Genomic DNA, 23,637 nt, shown 5'->3' with positions numbered 1-23,637 from the left:
GAGCAACATCGGATGTCTAACAAATTGTCAAACGTATTAGGGATATTAAGCTGCCTTTAATGATCATAAATATTTATGAAAGTTATACCTAAAGAGCTGGGCTCAGGTCTGGTTGCCCACAAGTCTGAAGGTTCACAAGTCTGAAGGTTCACTAGTCCGAAACTGTGAGCCTGGGTTGCGGCTCGTGCGCCAGTTAGGGACCGTCTCTAAAGTACGTAAAGTGTTGGTTTAAAAATGTATTATCTTAAAAAATATCAAACATATAAAAAAAAAAATGGTGATGGTAAGAGACTCAAACTACTATTATAACTTATGGTTGACTATCTAGGTTGGCTGATTTGGGAGCTATTGAAAAGAATCCTTGATTTTTTAAAGACAAATATTCTTTAAAAATCTACAAAGGGTAATTGGATACTTGGGTAATTGGATTTATGCTCAATGTTGTCGTTTTTTAGTATAAATATGTTTGATATTTTTTAAGATAACAAATTTATAAACAAACACTTGTGCAATCGTAATTTAGAGACGGTTCCTAACAGGCGCACCAAGCGGCACTTCAGCGCGCAGCTCCCCGCACCATGCAAGCGAACCTTCGGACTAGAGAACCTTTGAACTCGTGGGGGGTAACCGTCTGAACATCGCGATAGGGTGTAGGGGGCCCACTCTCTGACCAATAATCTCCACCCAGGATTCATTGCGTTCGGAAAAATGGAGGCCTCTTGATCTAGGAAGCTGTTAGTTGCGAGAGTTTTAAAGCTCTCTGAAGTGCTGAAGTGATCTAACTCGGTGTCGGAGTTGCTGGTGCAGAATACATTTTTATTTTTATTGCGGTTTTGGCAAAAATAACTGCGGAAAATCCGCAAAAACAGACAAACTAATTTCATATATTTTTTTGGATCTCCATTTGTTGACGTTGGCGGGCCTGCGAAACAACTTATAAAAAACCTCTCGCCTTATCACACTATAACAAAAGAGCTTGAATGTATGTGCAAAGGGATGTCTGATTTCACTGGAAAAAATAAGAGAACTTTTTCAATTATATCGTACATGAAAATCATTTCTAGAGTAACTTAATTCTGTTTCAACAATTTCTAGGCCTAACAAGAGATATATTTTCTATAAATATCATACCTTACCTTGTGCTCTCATCTTGTTTTCTCACCTTGTGTACTTTTCATAGCAACTGTGATGGTACCTTGCCTCTATTGCCACACAGTCCTTATCCCCAATGTGAACAAGAATTGATTCATCCCGCTTCAGCTCAGCTGCCTCACAAAGTTGTCCTGAAGGAAAATCACAATCATTAACAATAAGCGAGACAAATTATAGATGTGTAAGGTGCATTTTTATTATACAGACATTTTGAAATTGAATATACCAAAGGTTGTTTAAATGTATGTGGTATTAAAGGGGAATTGTGAACTATGATTTAACCTGTTACCATCCGCCTATTTCGCCCTGTGCACAATGGTTGGACATACCCAAATGGCATTGCTTATTAAAAGAGGATCTTACAGCCCACATAGGAGTGTGATGCATCATTAGAAAGCTTAGGCCTTCTAGTTTATGCAGATGTGCATATGAACACTGTCGGGGCTTCAGAACTTACACTACAGAAGCCCAAACATACAAAATACATCCTTTTTTAGTCTTGCTTGAATAGTGTCAATTTGTAAAGGTCCTAAGCAAGACATACTTTGATTGTGTGCTTATGCTGTTCGCTGTTTATCTTGTTGACAACAACTGTGTAAAGTTTCAGATATCTAGGAATAGGCATTTTAGTGTTGTTGTTTAGTTTTCGTGAAATCAAAAGTTGGCTAACCGGTGCTGAATAAAAAGAAAATATTTAAATTCAACTCCGACTTCTGGATGGTAGAGATGTGATTTGTTAACGTGAAAATAACTTTCACATTCTTGGATTAATCCATTTTTATTATGTACTGAATCACCTGTGAATTCCGTTTATCGACAAATGGCAATAAACCCTATTCTGATTCTGATTCTTTGATGCTATTCAGGGCCTTTTGTAATCCAAGTATTTCCATTTTAATATAGTAACTTCTAATTCTGATTCAAGTCCAGTTCAAGTCCTAATGAAAATAACACTATATCAATAACAACACAGCTGTAGGGGGAAGGTGCTGCCAGTGTGACAGGGGGGAGGGCTTATTTCAATGAGATGCAAATGAGCCCCCCTGTGACTCTGGGCTCACTCAGGTGAAAAACTTGCCCCGTTCTCTCAGTGAAAGGTTTTGAGAGTTGTATACATTCAAATGACCACAACTTACTCAAATATTATCAGATGTGCATGAATGAGACATCATTGCATAGCTTTGAATTCACACTTTCAGAATCTGTGAAGAACTCAAAATGTCTCTGGGGAGACTTGTGACTGGTTTTAATCCGGAGGTGAAAAAAAAAAAAAATATATATATATATATATATATATATATATATTTTATTGGTATAATAATACATACATCTAACAAAATGCGTGTCCAAAAGTCTAACAAAATCAGACAATGTGATGCGTAAAATCTTGTCGCCTCTTGTCGAAAAAACTGGCTCTTGACTCCCTTCGCCCATAAGCCTAGTGATCTCTCAGTCTGGCTGTTTCCTAAAAAAATCTAATATATATATATATTGGGTTATAGTAGAAAAAGCTTCAGTTGTAGTCATCTGGACTCAGTTAGAAAAAATAGACGTTTCGACTCTCATCCAAGAGTCATTGTCAATAAAAGAATTTAGATCGAGAACTCCGATATTAATACTGTTCTGTGGTAAGACCCGCCCATTGGGCGGAGCCTTCCTGAAGTAGAAAGAGTTGTTTGTTTCAACAGAAACTCCCCCCTTGTATCTACCGAGCTAGCCTATTCAGAATTTTAATGGGCTATTAGAATCCTCTTTGTCTTTGTGAGACCCTGGCTCAACCACCCTGAGTACCTGATTAGCATCTACATGTCCTGGTCCTGGTCCTCTACCTTTCCAGGGGTTCAGTATACCATTATACTTGATTGTTCCACGATCAGGAGAGGACGGGAAACTCCAAATAGAAGTATATAGGAAACCTACACACACGGAGCAGTATCTGCTCTTTGGTTCCAACCACCCACTACAGCACAAGCTGGGAGTGATCAGAACCTTACAACACAGAGCTCAAGGTGTGCCCACCAGCTCAGAGGGCAAGAAGAAAGAGGAAAAACATGGTCCGAGTGGTTACCCCGCTTGGGCTCTCAACAGAGTGAAGAGAACCAAGAAGCAGGACAAAAGGGAAACTGAACAGAGAAGGAAGGGTGTTTCTATCCCTTATGTGTCTGGCCTGTCGGAAAAACTGCAGAGAATTTTTAGACAACACGAAGTCCCTGTTTATTTTAAACCAGGAAACACTTTAAGACAAAAACTGGTTCATCCTAAGGACAAGTTGCAGACTCAAAAACAGAGCAACGTAGTTTATTCAATCCAATGCAGTGAAGAAAGCTGTAAAGAACGTTACATAGGTGAGACGAAACAGCCTCTACACAAGAGGCTCTATCAGCACAGAAGAAATACAAGTTCAGGACCTCAGAGTGCCGTGCATCTCCATCTTGAAGCCTCTAATCACTCGTTTGAAGACGGTGAGGTGAAGGTTTTAAGCAGGGAGAAAAGTTGGTTTGAAAGCGGAGTCAAGGAAGCTATTTTTGTTAAAAAAGAAAGACCTTCTTTAAACAGAAATGGAGGGCTAAGATTCAATCTGCCTGGTATCTATAATGGTATACTGAACCCCTGGAAAGGTAGAGGACCAGGACCAGGACCAGGACATGTAGATGCTAATCAGGTACTCAGGGTGGTTGAGCCAGGGTCTCACAAAGACAAAGAGGATTCTAATAGCCCATTAAAATTCTGAATAGGCTAGCTCGGTAGATACAAGGGGGGAGTTTCTGTTGAAACAAACAACTTATCTTATCTTAACTCTTTCTACTTCAGGAAGGCTCCGCCCAATGGGCAGGTCTTACCACAGAACAGTATTAATATCAGAGTTCTCGATCTAAATTCTTTTATTGACAATGACTCTTGGATGAGAGTCGAAACGTCTATTTTTTCTAACTGAGTCCAGATGACTACAACTGAAGCTTTTTCTACTATGGAACACGCCTGGACGAATGAGGGATTACACGACATATATTGGGTTATGATAATTTAAATACCGTTGCATGTGTGATATGCATTTAAAACGTCAAAATAAGGATGGGCACAGCTTTAAACAACAACAAATTCAATTTGAACACTTTAAATGATAACAAAATATATCCCAGAAAGTTTGTATAGGGCCCCTTTAAGTTTCTCAGTCTGTAGCCTTTATAAACTCTAGCCCAGAGTTCCGCAGTAGGCCAAAAAGTCAAAGCATAAATCCCTCTGATAGTTGCAACAAAGAAGGCAGTTTTTAAATTCCGCAACCACTCAAAAAATACAAATGTGCGGAGCGTACAGCGGTACGCGTGTCCATGCAGTCACCACTGCGCCGAGCAAACAAAAAAGGAACGCTCTCACCGGTCTCGCCGCTCTGGGTCTGGTCTGTCCAATAAAACTAGGCTCTCGATCACAGCTCCAAAACCCGGGTTATAATCCACAAACAGTTGGCCTGGTGTCCGCGCTAGTCCATGGTTCCAGCTCTCGGCCGCATTGCAATGTGTCCAAAAGAGAGCACGCACACACCTGCGCCCAAATAAATTAACCCCTGACCCCGCATCAGCTGACGAGCGATCAGCTGAGAAAAATAAAAAATAACTACACGCCATTAATAATACAGATCACACAACACAACAATTGACATACATTTATAATTATATGTTGCCTGTGCTACATGTTCAGCTTTGTCCAACTTTCTGCGGCAGATGCACCGCAGCAGCCAATAAGAGATGACGCTCCAGTGACGTGCTACGCACTACCCGGAAAAAGACCTAAAACAAACCCGCAAAAAAAACAAAAAATCCTTAAGACCCTCTTGGAGCAAATAATGATATTGACTAAACGGTTACCCCCCACGAGTCCGAAGGTTCACAAGTCCGAAGGTTTTAAAGGTTCACTAATCCGAAGGTTCGCTAGTCCGAAGGTTCACTGGTCCGAAGGTTCGCTAGTCCTAAGGTTCACTGGTCTGAAGGTTCACTAGTCCGAAAGTTCCTCATAGGTTAAAGTGAAGGTGCATAGACGGCATCGGGATGTCGTCAGTCTGTAAAATGCGCACGAAGCACGAAGACGCGCACTGGGGCTCGTCACAACGTTTTGTGTTCCAGCTGCTTACAGGTGGCACCGCAAGTGTACTGTGTATATAAAAATAACAAGGGAACATCTCAAATCCTCCGTTCTATGCCTTCATTTGATCATAACTATAGAAATAGATCCGATCACCGTAGGATTGGTAGTCAAAAAGGAAATTCAGCTTTTGAAGACCAAAGTGTCTATTTTGCCGCGGCCGAAACTGCTATGCAATTTCGTGCCGCGGCTCCTGAAACTGCTGGGCTATTTGACCGCGCCGCGGCTACTGGAAAAAAAGTTTAATCCCGGAGTTAATTAATTCATTAATAATACGATAAGGAGCTCAGGCTATGCACAGAAACAAGTCGGTTATGGAAAATACGCGAGTTTAATCATAACAAGTGCATCAACACTAGAAAAGTCTTAAAAGCCAGTGTGTAGGGCAAAGGGAGGCGAGGAGAGCAGCGCGGACTCACATCTTTGGTGAGGAGAGCCGCGAGTAGAGCCCGCTGTGCGGACTCACACCTTTGGACTAGCGAACCTTCGGACCAGTGAACCTTCGGACTTGTGAACCTTAAAATTTCGGGGAAATTTCGGACCCGTGAACATTCGGACTAGTGAACCTTAAAATTTTAGAATTTTCGGACTAGTGAACCTTCGGACCAGTGAACCTTTGGACTCGTGGGCAGCCACGACTTCAGCTCTGAAGTATATGCGGGTCCCAGACGGGCCCCGGAGCCCTTCGCCTCCGCTTTTGGACTTTGTAAAGTTAATAAACCAAAGCCATGGTCCGCCATTAAACTCTATTTACACCACGAGAAAAACAAAACAGCACAACCGACTCGGACACACGTCTGCTGTTTAGTGTATTTTACGGACGCGAGTCCGGGGCGTCGAGAACGCGCGTCCGGGGCGTTTTGTCTTCAAATGTACAGGCGTTTAACTTCTGCGTTGGGCGCGAATTTGACGCCGCGGTGTGTACTGAATTGTGGGGGTGTCAGAGGCCAAATTTGAGGTCTTTATTTTGTCTCATTTGTCTTTGTTGTTTAGGGCTAGGCCCAGCTAGCTAAATAACATGTAGTAGCTGTTACAGGTGTTTCATGACTTGAGCTTTTTGTTGCCGTTTTGATTTGTTCAACTGATGGCAAACATTCAAATAGGCCTAATAGATAAATTTATTTCAGACAGAATAATCATTGATTTTATTCTTTGTGCCATTATTAGATTCCAGTAGTGATGAAAATCCAGAAAGAAGGCCTAATAGATAAATTAATTTCAGACAGAATAATCATTTATTTTATTCTGTGTCATTATTAGATTCCAGTAGTGATGGAAATCCAGAATGTATTTCGCCCAAAAGACTCAAATCTACGAGAAGTGGAGCAGAAAAGCCCCAAGGACGAACAATTCTTCCTGCAATTTGTGTCATATGCAAAAAGAAGGACAGCTATATCACAGTGGGAAGAAAACGACTAAAATACAAACTTGCCCAAGCTGAAACTGAATCATGTGGTATGTAAAATCTCATTCAAGAACATTTCATGAAATATTATATAGCAGGCTTGTCAAAATGAATTTTCCAGTGAAATAAATAGATTAGTACTCACTAAAATTGTCATAACAATGATGAATAAAACTAAGTAATTAAGGCCATTGCCCTGGATTGACAGAAGACTCAGCAGATAAAACTGAGTCAAGGAAGTTGACTAATTTTAACGTTTCAGTTTGTGTATCAAAGACTTAATTTAGGCCCAGCAAGCTATTTGCGTCAGTGGGTCCGGTCCGGTCTGCCTCTATTGCATGAATAGAAATATGAACGTTATAATTTTTAATCAGAAACTTATAATTAGAATATTTGAAAGATTTTACTGATGTTATACCAAAACAGCATAATATTATTAATATAGGTACAAGTAACCAAAATATGTGTTACCCCGGTTCTCATTTATTTTTATTTTTTGCAGGAAAATTCAAAAAAGCTGCCGAAATGAAACAGAATGAGTCAATATTACTCCATATTAAAGACAGACTGCATAGCTATAGAAGTGCTATGAATTGTCTGACAACTTGTTAGCTGGTGTTGAGAAATTTGTCTGTAAACTTGATGGGATGTATCATCTGTCAATGATGCCAGATATAGCATGTTTTGTATATCACCTAAGTCACTTGAGCAGAGCCCTCCTCCAACCAGTGATGCTCTTAAACAGCACTCCTTAAGAGCCAATTACCAGGCTTCAGTATTCAGTATCTTAGAGCTCTTCAACAGTGGATATCTGCTCCATCACCTTCCAGTAGAGAAAAAATATCAGGCAATGAATTGTCAATTGCTGGATGACACAAGTTCCTGCGCCAAAGGATGTATTACAGCTGATTAACTGTAAGTGCAAATCTAAGATGTGCACTACAAACCAGTGTTCCTGTAAATCTCCAAAGCTACCATGTACTCTGTGGCTGCAAAAACTGTGAAAATATATCTGACACACCTGAGCCAGAGTCAGAATCAGAATATGAGGACAGTGACTTGGAGTAAATAATATGGGCACAACCTTTGACAGAAAAGTGGATCATGTGCATATTGTTTGTTGTAATAGGCCTATTCTTTTTCTACGGTTTCGACACTTTTTCTACGATTGACACTTTTTCTATGATTTCGACACTTTAGAGATTCAAATTGAAAGTACTGCAAATTGATAGGGGGGGGCTAGTTTTAACACCTCTGAGGTTGAAATATTCATAGTATTCCCAATTTATATAGCCAAATATGATACATTTGTTGTCATGGTTGTTCTCTAACATTCTGATGACATTTTAGGGGCATCAAAGTACATATGGCAACGTCAGTATTTTAACACCCCCTTAAGCTGATGCAATGTCCTACCTGTGTAAATATAGATTTTTCGCATTTTCCATTTATTCCCATTATCAAACCACTTACCTTACAACCTAGATATGTAAATATAGCCAGGAGACTTAAGTATAGGCCTAATAAAATATATATTTTTAACTTAATTGGTTCTTGACTTATAATGTACTAAATATGGCTCCAGAGGGTAAAACGTAAATTTTCCCGCATTTTAGTCTACTTCAAGTTCAGTTTTCTCATAAACTGCAGGGAGTTGGTTTGTGATTTTTTTTCTGTGATACTTTGTGATAGTAGCATTATGAAAATAGAAAAAGTATCTACTCCCCAGCTCAGTGGAACAAAACTTGCTTTCTTGGGCTCCAACAGCTCTCAGCCAATGACCTATTTGGCATAATATAATTGGCGTTTGTTGGTAAATTGTTTATAACACCATGGGTGGAAACTTTGCAAACTTTAGAGCGCCCAAGTATTGCACATCCAAAATATTCAACATACAGTCATCGACGCTTTCCCGTTGAGCGATAACCACTCTTTTGCAATCTTTCAAAACGTGTCCCATCTCACCTTAGTCATAGCACATGTCTTTTAACTACAATTTTCTAAAATGTGCATACAACAGGCAGGCTTTTCAGGTTTTTCTGCAGATGCACGCTGCCACTTTCGCGGATTGGATGCCATGTTTGTTGATAAACATTGGTACAAACTAGGTCAGTGCCTCGTCACTCATCTGCGACAGACAAAAAACAGTTCGACCTTCGATTAGAAATTATGCGAAAACTGCAGGGATTTTCTTTGTGGAAACTCGTGGTTAGATTTATTTGTTCATCGCGTATTGCATAGTAGAGAAATAATTTATACCCCACATTGTTGGAACGGAAATTCATTCTACAGAGTCTGGCGTATGGCCTATTAGTTCTACTTCCATTTTGCACAAAATTCTATTTTGGATGCCAATAAAAAAATCAAAGACACCCAAGTCATATTTGTTACGGCGTAACAGTAGCAAAGACAGAAACCTCCCATGTTATTCCGATGGGAAAATTGCCAAATCTGTGAGATTTGAACATGCTTACACTTTATACTTCTACGAAATCCTCCTTGGGTTTTAGCCCGTTTAACCTGAAATTTAGTGAGACTCATCTTCAGGAGTGGGCCATCAAAAGTTATCCAAATGTTTATTCCAAGTTTGCCAAAAAAAAAATGGGGACCAAAATTTAGTTCTTCCAAAATGGATCAAATTTTACACAAAATTCAATTTTGGCATGCCAATAAAAAAGTTAAAGACACCCATGCCTTATTTGTTACTCATCTTCAGGAGTGGGCCATCAAAAGTTATCCCAAATTCCACTTAAAAAAATCAGACTTTGTGCGGCGCAGCTGCAAACCTTTCCCTTTATATGTAAAGCAAAGGGGAGAAGATGCGATAGCATCAGGGATTCAGCAGTAGGTGTAATAAAAGGGCAGCGTGGCGAGGGCCGATCATTGCAGCTAGCGAATTAATTTCATTTTTAATCATTTAATTTTTTTTGTGCATAAAAAAATGGCACGACAGCGCCACAGACTAAAGTCAAAATACATTGCGCCAATGGGAGACATCCCGACGTCAACTTTGTTGTAGAGCTACGAAATTCAGAAGTGACACGCATTCCTAAATATAATATTAAAGTGGCTACGCCCCCTGACTAACCATATGGCCGCCATCTTGATTTGAAAATGAAAACAAGCTGAGTCAGCAATTTTGTCCCTGCGTGCTCGGGTTTCTCCCGCTGCCTTCAGCTCAGCGGCTACTGCAGCAGATACGGCCGGGGCTATGGCAGCTATCACCTCGGCTCTAAGGGACACCATATCACGCTGCATTTTGCGTCCTATTTCGGACATCCTGAACAATAGCTGATGATTCGTCAATTTCTCTCCCCTTTCCGATGCAAAGAAGTCGCAAGAATCTCCATCTGGGCCGGTGGGACCCCGCGTCTCCGGCAGGAAAGATCTGCGATCTTCTACCTCAAGTTTGCTAGCCATGTTAGAGACAGACACACAGACAAACATTCACTCTCACATTAATTCGGGCCAATTTAGAGTTGCCAATTTTGCCTAAATGCATGCCGTTGAACGATGGGAGGAAGCCAGAGAATCCAGAGAGAACCCACGGTAACACGGGGACATGCGGATTCCAGAGGAATCATGTGATCTTGGTCTAGCGAGAGCACTAACTGTTCTGCCACTGTGCACCGCAAGAAACCATTGCAAGTGACTGCATGGCCATATCCTGTACAGGTGGCATGATAACTGAATGGTGAAAACATGTATGATGACGTCTGTGATGCCCAGTCATGTGACAATATAAAGCATATGCTATTGTTGTTGCTTTTAATGGTGGCTGGCAGCCAACTGCAAAGGTGTATTTACCGCCATAATACCAAAAAGGCGATTGTAGTGCAACAATTATCGTCACATCAAAAGCATTAAATCCCTTTCCGCTTTGAAAATAATTAAACATAAACACAGCAGTGGGGTCGCTCTCTCTCCCCCTCTTTTTTCCTCCCGCTCGCTTTCTCTCCCCCTTCTCTCTCTTTTTCATTCTCTCTTTCTCTCTCCATCCATCCATCATCTTCCACTTATCCGGGGCTGGGTAGCAGGGGCAGCATTCTTAGCAGGGATTCACAGACTTCCCTCTTCCCAGACACTTTCTCCAACTCCTCCGGGGGGGATCCCAAGGCGTTCCCAGGCCAGTCAAGAGACATAGACCCTCCAGCGTGTCCTGCGTCTTTCCCGGGGGCCTCTTCCCGGTGGGACATGCTTGAAACACCTCCCCAGGGAGGTGCCCAGGAGGCATCCGAAAACAGATGCTCAAGCCAACTCAGCTGGCTCCTCTCATTTTCCTTTTAAATACGGTACAGCGTAAAACACATACTTTGAAGATGTACAACAACAGTAGGGGGCGGTAAATGCACCTTTTTCAATTGGTTGCCAATCACCATTAAAAGCAACACAAAAACAACAATAAACACAGTGGTACGAGACCCACAGTGATAAAAGTGGTCACTCTCACTCACTCACTGTTTCGCCATGGAAATTGCTAACTGACAAACTCTGAAATGTAAACTAGTAGGGGAACTATTACATCACAAAAAAAATATCTACAAAAAGACCCTTGAATGATGAAAATCAGACAAGAAATGCGACCTGTGAAATGGTCCAAAAAACAAGTTTCTATAATAACAAAGATCTTCTAGAACTGTTTTTTCAGAATGGCTACTTTGTAGATATAGTTATTGTAACTACTTTGTAATACTCGTAGTTCAATGTGCCATGATCATTGTATGACGAAAACACTAAGTTCAGAGTTTGCAGACAAACAATGTAATAGGGAAATACTTTAAACTTGTTATTCTGAAAAAAACTACAAAACCAACACCAAAATTAATATTACCATAATAATTGAATGATGAGAACACTGCATACGCTATAAGCATCACAAATTATAAAGTAGTTCTAGTAGTTCTGGACAGTTGCTATGATCATTACATGACGAAAACACCACAAGAGTACTAGAAGTTGCTCTAGAACTGACAACTACTACTATTCCACCACTAAAATATAGGAAAAATTGCAACTTTGACGAGAAATCCAGAAAAATACCAAGGAATACTAAAAGTAATAGAAGGAATGACACAAAACATATCTACAAAAAGACAAGAAATTCGACCCGTAAAAAAAACGTGTTTCTATAATAATAAAAACCTTCTAGAACCAATAGTCACTCAATCAGCATTCAAATCCTTCTTCTATAAAAGTTTTTTCAAAGATTCCAGGAAATAATAGAAATTAATTTCATTAAATTTGCCTGTTACGTCAGAAGACCAAATGAAAAATTAGGAGCTGAAAAAGTTCTGGAAATACAAGTCGCAATCAAAAGAAAAAAATTAAATCCATAAAACTGAGTGTCAACAGATTTATAAACATCACATAAGGATCAGTTGAGCCAGTTCCTAGATTGTGAATTGTTCACCGACAATGGCAGTAAAACTGATTCTGAAAAATCCCAAGTGTTCTCAGTGTACTTGAATGAGGAAGTGAATTGTCCATTTCAAGTCCAGAAAACATGTGGGAGAGTGAGACTCATGGATCTACAAGATCATCTGGATAGAGTATGGCAAGCATGTCGCAAAAGGCCCCAGTGGCCAGTCCATTGGTACTGCAGCCTAAGAAATTGCGTGGCCCAGAAAGCTTTTTTCCCCTCAACTTTCAGAAATGTCAGATATAGCGTCAATTTTTACCTATTTTCAGGTCAATGACTTTTTCTCCATTTGAAATTCTTCAGTTGTCTTCAAACATATTTTAAGCTGTTAGCTTCGGCTACGCTCTAGCGCGCCGCTCTAACCCAGCTCGTGCAGGTGCCGTGAACGGGCCGAAGTGCCATGAACGAGCTGCATACGAAATGGATTCCCAATGAAGTCAACTCCCTTATAAAGCTCCCTCATATATATATTTTTAAACTACAAAGGTTAACATATTTCAAGTTTGGAGTAGAACTTGAAAAAGTGGAACTGTCTTACCTGATTCATGTGTGTGGCAGCAGAATCAGTGCATCTTTGAGGTCAGTGACCTCAAAGATGCACTGATTAGCACTGATACATTATTAGATCTATTTAATAAGATCATTCAAAAATATCAAATGATGAAGCTCTGATGGAGGTCAAAGGGAACGAATTGTGTGTTCTCCTTTTATACAGCGTTTAAATTATATTGATCTTTTTGAGTAAAGTATGTAACAAACTTTTAGAATAACTGGTCTATGTTATAAATTCCAATATCTTCTTACATGTATTGCCTGTGGTGCGAGATCCTGGACCAGGGTTGTGGACTGGGCTGGAGATTTCACTGTGGAAAAAGAGAAAAAAAAAAAAGTCACACTTGGTACTTCTCCTAAAATTACATTAGTTTTTCTACATATTGTAAAATTATACACAGTATGGTATAGCATTGTAATAAATACATCCTGTATTACGGAATAAGAATAACCTATTTTCAGTCTGGTCAAAATTTGGTCTTCAACTGTAGGGGCCTGTGCCAACGTTGTCTCCTTTATTACTGAACAATAAAATACCCTCCATTTCAAACTGAATAATAAATATTGTACTTACTTGTGGCCAATCATAGCAGATGTTGAAGTCCATCTCCTAATCAAGGCTGTGGACCCCTCAGTCTGCTGCAGATTCTATTCTATCTCACAAGCATATATCATATAATTTCATTAGTAGTAATGAATTATAGTCATAATATATTCTACGTGATACAGTACTTTACACGAAATATCATTACATTTCATACAAACATCTCGCGACAGACCGCCGACCAGCAAGACTAAGAAGACCCCACTTGTAGGGTCATCTGTAGAGACACTGTTTTAGAGACATTGCACAGTCATTTCTGTCGTGTTTACTCCCTTACGTGATTGTAGAATATGTTCATTAACATTGTCTTTCACAATAACGTGAAAGAAATACCACAATATGACCCTACAGGCCTGTTAAATCGATACATCCATGAGGAACTGTATTTCATACAAAAGCTTTACAATTATTTTGTGGTCATTACAAAAAATCTGAGGCTAGCATTAGCCATTAGCTCAAAGCCTACAGGCAACATTTACTTAAAAGGTTGAATGGATGATTTCTTTTACCCAAATCTGAGTCGTGGACTGCCGATTAGTCCTGCCACGTATCAATCATAAAACGTACCTGCAGCCGCGTGCGGCTCGTCCCCACGAGCAGCACGTTTCCGCGTGTCTAAGCGCATTGATCTATCATAATATAGTTCCCTCAGTGTACGGGACCAAATTAAGACGGAGAAAGACAGTTCGAGCTGACTCAGAAGAAGACGGAAATCTACGGGAGACGAGAGATGCGACGCGATCCGTTGCCAGGCTGCGAAATACACGGTGGCCCGGGGCCCGCAAGCAGTTGAATCTCCAGCGGGCCCGCGGTTTGAAATAGGAGGGGGCACGCCGTGCCCCTCCTTGAAAAAAAATCAAGATTTAACTAGTAATTTGGCCATATTCGGGGCATTTTCATCGCTTAAGTTTCGTTTTGACAGACATGCCCACTTCGCACGTCTTCTCGCTTCTCATTGGCCGAGCGGTCTCCGTGATGTAATATCGATGAAAGCGGGCATCTGATTTGGCTGCTGCGTTCGTGTTGCGTTCACGTGTCCTCGGAAATGCCCGGTCTAACTTTCGGGGCAATATATATATGTTAGTAGTTTATTTTGTAGGACGTGATTTCATATATTCCACAAGATCTCCTTGTGTCAAATGCTGTAAACAGTATTTATTTTGTATATAAGAAACATTATATTGAATTAAACAGTTTTAAAGATCATGATCTCTGGTTTATATGATTCAGTATTTGTGCTCTTCATATCAAATAACAGATAAAAGTACTTTAAATTGTTTTACATGCTAATAACAAGGTTTAAAACAACACATTTATCTTGTTCTTATGACGCCGCGATGCCGCGCACGCTTGGGGGCCCCTAACTTCACAGGCCTCTAACTTTGAAAATCTATTTCTCAGCCTGGTCGCGCTAATAAACAAACGCACGTGTGTGTTGTATCAGTCCGCACAGGGGAGAGCGCATGCGCCAAAGTTTGCCTGAGTTCTCAAATCGCCGAAAAATCGTCCATTACGCTTTTAAAATTACTGGAATGCAAACGACAAATAATGCATTACTGAGAATAGTTTGGACACTTACCAACCAGAGTCCGATTCACTCAGAAGCGGATCCGTGAACTCACTCAGGACTTTTGGACTACAAAAGACGTCGTATTTACGCCACTGCCGTAATCTGGTTTAGTGGAAGTAACAAATATTCACCAGGTGAAGAAGCGAAAGCTCTGATCAGATGACTGGTTGAGATGCGAAAGTTGAATGATAAAAATATTAGGTGATAAAAACTATTCAATTTGATGTCAATTATGTGAAAATGAACCAGGTTTCACATTATAAACATATTTACTTTCAATGATTTAGGTCATCAAACATAGTTCAATTTAATTTGTTACTTTTGCGCTGCCAAACAAACGATTCAAAAAGATTGTCATGGACTTTACCTGCAGCAAACCTGCATGTTGTTATCCCTGTAACGCACAACGCAAATGCAACACTCATCCAAAGGTATAAAAACACAGTCTGTCTGCAATAAATGCAAGGCAATCACCGCTTTTTAGGGATAAAACGGGCTTCTATAGGGACAATATCCTGAATCTCCATATTATGGAGCTGAGAGAATAATGTGAAAGGTTCTCAGCTGTTCTCGGCGCTGGATATGCAGAGGAGGTGAGAATTAATTCTAGGCCTTTTTGTGGATATACAATGTTTTCTTCTCTACTGACGCTAAAATTGTACATTACGCCTGTTTCATGTACTTTTACAATTCCATGTGAACTGAATTCATGCGTTATGTATAAATGGTATATTAATATATTTATAAATGGATGGATAAATTGTGGGTCTGGCTTCTAAAACATTAAATTTGAGCATTCAATCTGTGATATGATCATGGAGACATTTTCTATCATTGCACATAAGTGATATTTTACTGCTCCGGGCTTGGAAACTGACTTAAAAGGGAGTTCTGGCTTATGATAATGAATCACATCTAATTCAGGCCAGTCGCATGTTCAACTCCGTGTTCACATTGATCGACCTGAACTTCCACTGCGCTAATTGCCTCGTCCAGTGTTCTCACTTTGGTGCACTGATTCACCCAATATGGCAAAAACGCATCACGCCTTGAACAGACTTGTCCTAGCTCAGGCCTGGAGCTGAATTCCACCTGAAGCTCCAGATGGACTGGCTGGGTTGATTTTTGCCCCGTCTTGTTCTCAGCAAACGAGCAGCTGACAGAGCAGATATGATAGGTAAAAGCACACACCTGTTATACAGCAAACTGCACATGTCATAGCAGCTAACAATGATCATAAAACTTCAGCTGATAACACTTTGATGCTTGGGGATCCCAAAATAACCATGCAACCAGCTATAAAAAAAATTGAATAGCCATCTGTAATCATTTCAAGTTGTAAACCTTTTAAGTTAATTGTGTTATCTGACCCAATTTCACTAAAACAAAAAAAATAATATTGTAAAACATTGTTAAATTTTTTTATTTACATCTTGAAATCATCACGCGGACCCCTGCTCACGATTCATGCACCAACCCACACTTTGGGATCCACTGCACTAGATAACCACCTTTTCCACACCATAAGGAACAGAGAAAAAAAGAAATGGTAATTAGAGGCTAAATATTGCGATATTTTGACGTCACGCATATTAGTGAGGTTGCATTGTTGCCTTGATTTTAGTTGATGTCCATGTCAATACTGGCAAAAACCATACATGAGCACTTAAAAGATTGTATTTTAAGGATCATTTTAATCCGAAACAGAATGTACACTGTTGAGTTGTGTTATCAAATATCAATACCTCCACTGAGAATCATTCAGTATCAATACCAAAAAGTGTCTATAGATGTGTCTAATGTTATGACTGATCAAAAGAGAAAATAATTGTTTTAATTTATGAAGTTACTAAGTCAAAAGAAAATTGCAATAAATCGCCATTGTCAACAGTATTAACTTTATCGTGAAATATCGAAGTGTGTCATGTGAATTGTGATACGTATCATATCGCCAGATTAGAGGCAACGCACATTCTTAAAAGGTAATGTCTCTGATATTTATGAGACTATGATTAACGCATTTATAATATCACAACCAAACAACTCCGGACAATAGCGCTGAAAGTTTAATCTGATTGGGACTTAACCCAGATCTTGTTCAATGATCATCATCTAGAAATCCAAACCAGCAAATTATTCATTATAAATGTATCCACATGTCTTTCCAAAGAGGAAATTTAAGGTAACCAATACTGCGACTTCTGTTCAGAAAATACCATTGGTGCGGCAATGCAAGAGGTCAGAGTTTAGTTCAAATGAGTTCAATTGCAAATACAGTGGTGTTTAAAAAATTCCGAATTCGAAATGACTAAACTATTTCAATGCAAAAACAAATAAATACCATAAAGCTATTCTTTCTTGATAAAATCCACTGAACTTTAGACTAATATTGAATGTTTAAAAACTAAAACAGCAAGCAGTCCTTAGCACAACTTTCAGAGGACAGAGCAGACATTTGCCGTCCTGGTAATGCTAACAACAACTGGCATGCTAACAGCTCGGCAGCCTTTCTGGTTCGCAGCCAGTAAAAATGCTCTATAATTACAAGTGTTTGGAATATGACAGTAATGATTCACCACAAAGGTTTGTCAAGGCATTTTGAAAGGAAAAAGTATAATAACTCTGTTAGTCTCACCACACTATTGAATTAAATAATGTACTGTGTGAGATGCATATCATGAGTTTATGTGTATGTTGTCTGTATCTGGATGAATGATGTGTCTGTGTCCCATTATGTAAATAGAAGTTAGAAGTATATGCACTATGTAATGTCTGTGCTTGTTTTTTTTATTCCCTGTTTTACGCTGTCATGGAACTACAGATGAAAAAGACATTTGGATAATTCTGGCATATTTACAGAAATGTTTATTAATATGCACTGTCCCTGAAATAAATAAATAAGAATATCATACCAAGACATTTGGATATCATTACATCCCCAGTTTGAAACTTTCCCAAGGCTGTGGTCTAGACTGCTGTCAAGAAGAAAGCTGCTTTTTTTCTCCAGCCAAGACAAACAACATAAATAAACACACAATGTGCTCAGGCGAGTCAACAAAATAGCAGCAAGATGGATGAATCAAACCTGTGTGCAAAAACTCACACTAGTACTTAAGAAGTGGACAAATTACCAAAGTCAGGAAACAGTGGTGGGCTAGCATGAAGGGTACCCGACTCCTCCCCCTCTAACCCTGTGTCTCCTGCGGCCGGCTGTGACCAGATAACTGTCACACATGCCCAGCCAGAGAGCACACCCAACCCCAGGGTGCGGGCTCAGCCACTGAGCACAGCGGCACTAGTGTTTATGTCAACGTCCTGGGCACCTGTAGTCCCTGAGCTGGTTGATGTTATCAAGGCCAACTGAGATATAGCATCTCTTATTCAGGGGAGAGGGGAGCCTATTTTACATGTTTTCAGAAGAAAATTATGCTAACTCCACACAGAAAGAAAATTTCCCAGGGCATTCTTGCTGTGAATTGAGTGGTAACTTGCGCTAACTTGCCGCCGAAGAGGCGGAATCACAGGGAATCAAATGTACCCATCCATTTATTTTTAGACTAATCAGGTCAAAAAATCATTAGTGCAGAAAGAATCAGAGACTTTAAATGGAAAAAAATAATGAAATAAATCATCATTGCAGTATGTTTTCTATAAAGGCTGACTTGTGACATGTGACAGTGTTGAAATTAAATCTGCTGTAGTGCTGTTGCGTGCACTCACCTGTCATTCTCTCCATCAGTATGACTCCTCAGACTGGCAGCAGCAGCCATGAAGGCATTGGCCTCTGCTGACATCCCCATGTGGGCTAGCGCTGCTCCAGCATTTCCCGATTCCATTGCGCCCTCTGCTCCTGGGGCCCCCAGCCTGGGCAAGCCCAACAGACCCTGATGTTGGAACAGCAGCCTATGAGCATCCTCCAGATGAGAGCTCCTCATGTTGGCTGTAGGGGCCAGGAGAGGCTGGAGGTCTGCCTGCAGCGCTGTCAGGGGCAGGACCTGGGCCCCTGAGGGGGGGCCTACAGAGCCCTGTAGGGCAGTTGGTTGTACCAACGACTGTGGATGCAGCTGCAGAGATGGAGCCATGTTGGGGAGGAACGCCTGAGGTGAAGGGCTTCCCAGACTCTGGGCTCCCAGCTGCTTTGTGATACTGACCGATAGCTGTGCTGGGACTGACATGTGGGGCACTCCTGTCGACGTGCAGGCCAAAGGGGGTTGAACCTGGCTCTGAAATGGTGCAGTGGGCTGGATGAAATCAGGCTGCGGGATGTTGGCCGGTGGTAGACTTGTGCTGTGCTGAAGATAGACCCCGAATGGCTTGTGTGGATCCACAGTGTAGGGCAGCTGTTGGGGCAGGATGTTAAACGGTGCTGTGGTGACCAGAGTTTTCTGTACTGGGACATAAGATAGTGCAGCGGTCTGGGGGAGCCCCTGTGGGGGGCTTTTCATGGCTGGTGCACTGCTGATGTCTTGGTTTAGCAGCTGATAGGACTGAAGAGGAGCAGCAGAACTTATGCCAACATTGGCTGCTTCGCTCTCTGCAGACACCTCAACACCTTTGAGTGCCTCTGATGCCAAGTGAGGAAGATCCTTCTCATAAAATTCAGTACAAGTCCATCTGCCTTTTCGAAAGGGCTCAGAGTTTGTGTCTAGTTTGACTACCCTGAAGCGTGAGCCGGGGGTGCCCTGAGTCTGAGGGTATTGGCTCTGGGTGCTGGGGGCTCCTGACTCCACGCCCACATTAGGCTCAGCTGCAGGAGCAACAGAGCTCTGCAGGTCTAAGTCAGGATGGGTGTCCCCTGTAGGTTTACTCTTATTCAACATTGGTGTTCTTTGGGACTGAGAGGTCCCAACTTTGGGAAGGTCCGGACTGGACAGAGTGAATGGTGCAATAGGCAAAAGCACGGCTGCTTCCCGTCCTGGAACACTCTTGTGGAGGTGAGGCTGAGGAGAGACGTGCAGATTCACTGTTCCATTCACTAGAGACACCTGAGGGACATGAGAGTGCACATGCTCGTTGGGGGACACCAGTCCAGGCGTGTCCACTCCATGCAAACTGTTGAGGGTCTCATCAGAGGAGCTCCTCCCAGGAACGCCTGTGTCTGTAGCTCTGGACGCATCCAGCAGGTCACTGGAGGACAGGTCCTCCATGTGTGACTCATCCATGTCATCATAACTCTCAGTATCATCTGCTAAACTATTGTTCCCACTCACATTTATCTGGGCCGAGGTGACACTAGTTATTTGGAAGCCACTTTTCTTCTTAACCTGAGCCCCTGGCCCCTGACACTGCTGGTGAGAAGCCGGTGATGAGAAGCCCGCCTGCGCGCCGCTCTCGTCTACTGTGACGTTGGAGGTTCCGGGTACGCTGCTGCCTCTCCTCTGATGGTAGGCGGACTTCCTCGCCTCAGGCCCGGTGCAAGAGCTGGTACAGGGCAGGTCCTCGGTTAAGTCTTGCTGCTGCATGTCTCCGTGTCTTCCGGTGCACGTACGTGTTGTTGCTAAAGCTAGCTCCCTGAACAGCAGTAGCGCGTCACTAGAGCAGCAGTGACAAGGCTGTAGATTTATGTCTTTAAGAGCTCGACCATGACAAACAAGTGTTTCCCAAGACACCGGAGTCTGCTTAAACAAAATGTCCCCAGCACGAGACAAGTGTCCAGCGTCCAGCTCAGATCAGGTCAACATCCGACTTCATTCAGAGCAAGCTATACAAAGAATCCAGAGCTAGCTGAGGTTAGCCAAAGTGGCTAGCAGCGCTGTTAGCAAACGTCCGTATACATTTCTTTACTTATGACACGTGAAATTGGTACCACATCTGAACAGGTCACTACACGAAGTCCACCGATGCTCAGGCATAAGAAAGAGCCAGATGTGGTGTCGCGAATGCCACAAATAGAAGACACATTCATCTTTCGGACTCTTGTGGAAAGACGCGCAATCCGTGACTAAAGCGGTCTGTGACGCGTGTCTTGTTCGCCCTGCGCTGTTTCACGTCTCACGTCTCAGCCAGGACCTGAGACTGGACCTCACGGCTCTGAGTCTGCCCAGTATTCTCGCCTGTTCCTGCCCGGACCGCACAGGCACTACATTTTTAAACTTTGGGTAATATGTCCAAAATGTTTTTCATTTTTAAATATTATGGCAAAGATAAGGCACTTCCATCAATTATTTATTTGGGTAACCAGAAGTCAGCCTAATGTGGTCCACATACAAAGTGTTAAATATGGCCCATATTTGGCAAACAGACATTGGCCATATTTAACACTGTTTTAAAGCCCAGATGAGCAATGGGGTAAGTACGGACAGAGCGTGAATTTTATTATTTTTTTGAGTTGCAGTTGATTTGGCTGTTATTGCTTGAAAAGCAGATCCCTCCTTGCTGAGCAAGTATCGATTAAATATCTCTTGCACTTTCACAAATTGTCTGAAAATGCTTTTTAAGCAATAAAAACAAAAACAGATATAACTCAAAAATGCATTATGATAGGTTCAAACTTTAAAATACATGTTGTGAGGATGTACAAGCCCTTCTTGCTCAGAAAGTATGGAATAGACATCTCTTGTATTTCCTTCATAACTCACAAATTGTCTGAAAATGCTTTTTAAGCAATTAAAACAAAAACAGCTATAACTCAAAAACCTGGGCAAAGTCTTGGTACCAGCTTGCACCTAAAAGGGCCAAAAAGAATAGGGAAAAGGCCCCAGAGTTTACCCTGAATCAAAGCCCTCCTTTTAGGGCTAAGTCTTTGCACCAATGGCCCCAAAAGGGCAGCCTCTGTGGCCATTTCCCTTGTCCTTTTCTATATTATAAAATAATATATTTGCGAGCAATCCTTTTCAAGGAAGCTGGACATAAGAATTAAGAAAAGGAACAGACTTTGTCGCGAAAATGAAATGAGAGTGGCACTTGCCGAGGTGAACCCGCGCATTTCTGAACTGGTCTCTGAAAGGCAACAGCAGAAGTAACACTGATTTGCAGTAAATATTAATGTTTTTGTTTTTGTGTGAAAATATTGTTTTTTGAACACAGTGATGTTGATGCACGGTTCATTTTGTGCACCAGTAAAAATTCTAATTCAAAACCTATGTTTTGAAACAAATGAGTGATTAGTGAAGATTCCGAGCATCTGTAACCAGAAATTAGGGACACAGGGATCAGTACTCGGTCCAATTCTGTTTACTCTCTATATGCTGCCGTTAGGCAACATTATCAGAAAGCATGGCATTAACTTCCACTGCTATGCAGATGACACTCAGCTGTATTTATCAATGAAACCTGATCAGAGCGATCAAGTAGACAGACTTAGTGCTTGAGTGAAGGATATAAAAACCTGGATGACACTTCTGAAATGATGAAACTATCTGCTTCTTAACCCTGAAAAAAACAAGGTAATTGTGCTTGGCCCTAAGCATCTACGAGACGCTCTATCCAAGCAGATAGTCACACTGGACAATGTCAGTGTAGCCTCCAGTTCTACTGTAAGAAACCTTGGAGTCTTATTTGACAGTCTCATTTAAAGCTCATATAAATCAAGCTTGTAAAACAGCCTATTTCCATTTGTGCAACATAGCCAAAATCAGAAGAAGAATCCTGCCTAAAAGCTATGCTGAAAAACTTATCCATGCATTTGTAACGACTAGATTAGACTACTATAACTCCCTGCTCGCAGCGTGTCCTAAAAGCTCCATAAAAAGCTTTCAACTGGTTCAAAATGGAGCAGCAAGATTACGAACAGGAACTAAAAGAAGAGAGCACATTACGCCAGTGCTGGAGTCTCTTCACTGGCTCCCCGTCGAGTTTAGAATCAAATGTAAAATTCTACTCCTGACCTACAAAGCCATAAATGACATGGCCCCATCCTACCTTAAAGATGCCATAGTACCATATCATCCAAACAGAGCTCTTCGTTCTCAAAATGCTGGCCTTCTGGTGGTCCCAAGAGTCTCTAAAAGCACAGTAGGAGGTAGAGCGTTTAGCTACCAAGCGCCTGTGTTATGGAATCAGCTTCCGGTCCATGTTAAAGATGCCGACACGGTCTCTTCATTTAAGACCAGGCTTAAAACGTTCCTCTTTGAAATCGCTTATGGTCAGACCAGTTAGGAAGAGAAATATAAACCCACAGCTTCAGCTACGCTGCCCTAGGAGCAACTATGCTGGGGGAAGTATGGCAGCTTGAGCACTATCCTCTTCTTCTGACTACTTATTCTATAAAACAATATTTCATTTTTAATTCCACTTGCAAACTGTTCACCGCCTTCTTTTTCTCACTCCTGAGGACCTGCGGACCCAGATGCTCCTCTCCATGTGAAGTGGACCCTGCCCCGTATGGATGGTTCCTCATCTGCCTGAAGAGTGGGTCCAGCTCGACTCCGACGGTCCCTCATCTGCCTGAAGAGTGGGTCCAGCTCCAGTCTCCCTCGCGTCTGTCCGTCTGTGAGAGTCAGATCTCTCCTTCACTCTGGAACTCCTCCAGGTTTCTACTTTTTCCCAAGGAGGTTTTTTGTAGTTTTTCCTGGCCGAGAAGGAGGGTCTAAGGACAGAGGATGCTGGGACATCGTCCCTTTCCACCACAGACATTGCTTGATTAATTTTTCACTGTCGCCCTCAGAGGCAACTGTTGTTGTGATTTTGGGCGTTACAAAAATAAATTTAATTGAATTAACCATTGAAGAATTGAAGAACTGAAACAGAACTTTGTTATACTTAAAGATAATAATTAGAGATTAATTAAGATTATAGTTGTAGGCCCATTACTTTAATAAATAATGAATTGAAAATATGTCGGTGTAATCCCTCATTCG

General features: G+C 41.4%; 1 protein-coding gene and 1 long non-coding RNA gene across 2 annotated transcripts in view; both read right to left on the bottom strand.

Moving 5' to 3' along the window:
- Positions 1-20,682, bottom strand: part of LOC140361161 (TSC22 domain family protein 1-like) — a 37,698-nt gene extending 17,016 nt beyond the window's left edge. The window contains exon 1 of the mRNA XM_072446839.1: positions 18,560-20,682. Coding sequence (XP_072302940.1) covers positions 18,560-20,301 — 1,742 coding nt within the window. The 5' untranslated portion in view covers positions 20,302-20,682. The remainder of the gene's footprint in view (positions 1-18,559) is intronic.
- On the bottom strand, positions 1,097-13,652 carry LOC140361177 (uncharacterized). Its single transcript, XR_011926955.1, has 3 exons — positions 13,240-13,652; positions 12,918-12,976; positions 1,097-1,283 (listed from the first exon to the last, which is right to left on the bottom strand). It is a non-coding gene; the product is annotated as an uncharacterized lncRNA (long non-coding RNA).
- Positions 20,683-23,637: the final 2,955 nt, after the last annotated feature.

This window comes from Eucyclogobius newberryi, unplaced genomic scaffold (assembly GCF_026437365.1).
Source record: "Eucyclogobius newberryi isolate DKJ021-1_F unplaced genomic scaffold, fEucNew1.0.hap1 SCAF_1, whole genome shotgun sequence".
NCBI classification, from domain to species: Eukaryota; Metazoa; Chordata; class Actinopteri; order Gobiiformes; family Gobiidae; genus Eucyclogobius; species Eucyclogobius newberryi.
The sequence above is the reverse complement of the archived record's forward strand: the minus strand, read 5'-3'. Positions and strand labels throughout refer to the sequence as shown.